The following is a 985-nucleotide window of genomic DNA, read 5'->3' on the forward strand; positions in this document are numbered from 1 at the left end:
CTACACTGTCCCCGATGGACCCCAAACCCCTTCCCCGTTCCCTCCCGCTCTACACCGTCCTCATGGACCCCAAACCCCTTCCCCGTTCCCTCCTGCTTTACCCTACTCATTCAATGCCTTACCAAAGAAGCTGTTGAGAGTGTTTTTGCTTTTCTCGCCGGGCCCCTTGGGTCTCTCACTCTCATGGGTCTTCCCCTTCTCTGCAGAGAGCTCCTTCTCCAAACCCTGTTCCCCGTCGGATTCCTGGGGTTGAGCCTCCTGTCCAGTTTGGGCGCTGCCTCCCTGCCCCTCCAGCTCCACGTCTCTGCTGTCTGCCAACTCCTTGGCCCCTCCATCATTTGGCAGCTCGACCGGGGAGCCCTGAATGTTCACACCTGCGCCCTCCTCATCCGAACAATGCCCATTTTCTTTGGGAATGGGAATGGAAATGGCCAGGGTGAGGAGGGATGTTCGGGGCATAAAGGTATCACATGAACAGTCAATAAAGGAAATGGAGACAGGATAGTCACACACGACAGAACAGCTCCAGGACCTACCCCAGTTCAGTCCTCGAGCCAATGACAGAGTTGCATACAGACGCAGACCTGTGCTAACTGGCTGCATTGCACCGAGGCCCAGCATTTATCACCCCTGTCCCTCAGTGCCCCCTGGAGGGGTGAGAGGGGTGAACTACCTTCATGAATCGCTACACACCACCCCCACCAACTCCATACCATTACAGAGGGAGTTCCAGGATTTTGACCCTGGTGTCTCTGAAGGGTGATGAGTCTGTGTTTGTGTGTGTGCGCGAGAGAGAGAGAGCTGTGTGTGACTGTTTATGGGACTGTGCATGTATGTACAAGTATCTATGTGTGTGCAAGAGTATGCATGTGGACAGTGTCTGTGCACCTGCAGGAGTGTGCGTGTGCAAGTGTCAGTGCATGTGAGAGAGTGTGTGTGTCTATGCAAGTGTGTGTGTGTGAGAGTGAGTGTGTGTGTGTGAGAA

The 985-nt window shown here is 54.4% G+C and overlaps 1 protein-coding gene across 1 annotated transcript in view; it reads right to left on the reverse strand.

Annotated features, from left to right (window-relative positions):
- The window catches only part of LOC122545649 (DNA ligase 1-like), a 3,170-nt gene extending 2,236 nt beyond the window's left edge, over positions 1-934 (reverse strand). The window contains exon 1 of the mRNA XM_043684605.1: positions 123-934. Within this exon, the coding sequence (XP_043540540.1) occupies positions 123-621 (499 nt within the window). The 5' untranslated portion in view covers positions 622-934. The remainder of the gene's footprint in view (positions 1-122) is intronic.
- Between the last annotated feature and the right edge of the window lie 51 nt (positions 935-985).

This window comes from Chiloscyllium plagiosum, unplaced genomic scaffold (assembly GCF_004010195.1).
Source record: "Chiloscyllium plagiosum isolate BGI_BamShark_2017 unplaced genomic scaffold, ASM401019v2 scaf_93209, whole genome shotgun sequence".
Classification (NCBI taxonomy): domain Eukaryota; kingdom Metazoa; phylum Chordata; class Chondrichthyes; order Orectolobiformes; family Hemiscylliidae; genus Chiloscyllium; species Chiloscyllium plagiosum.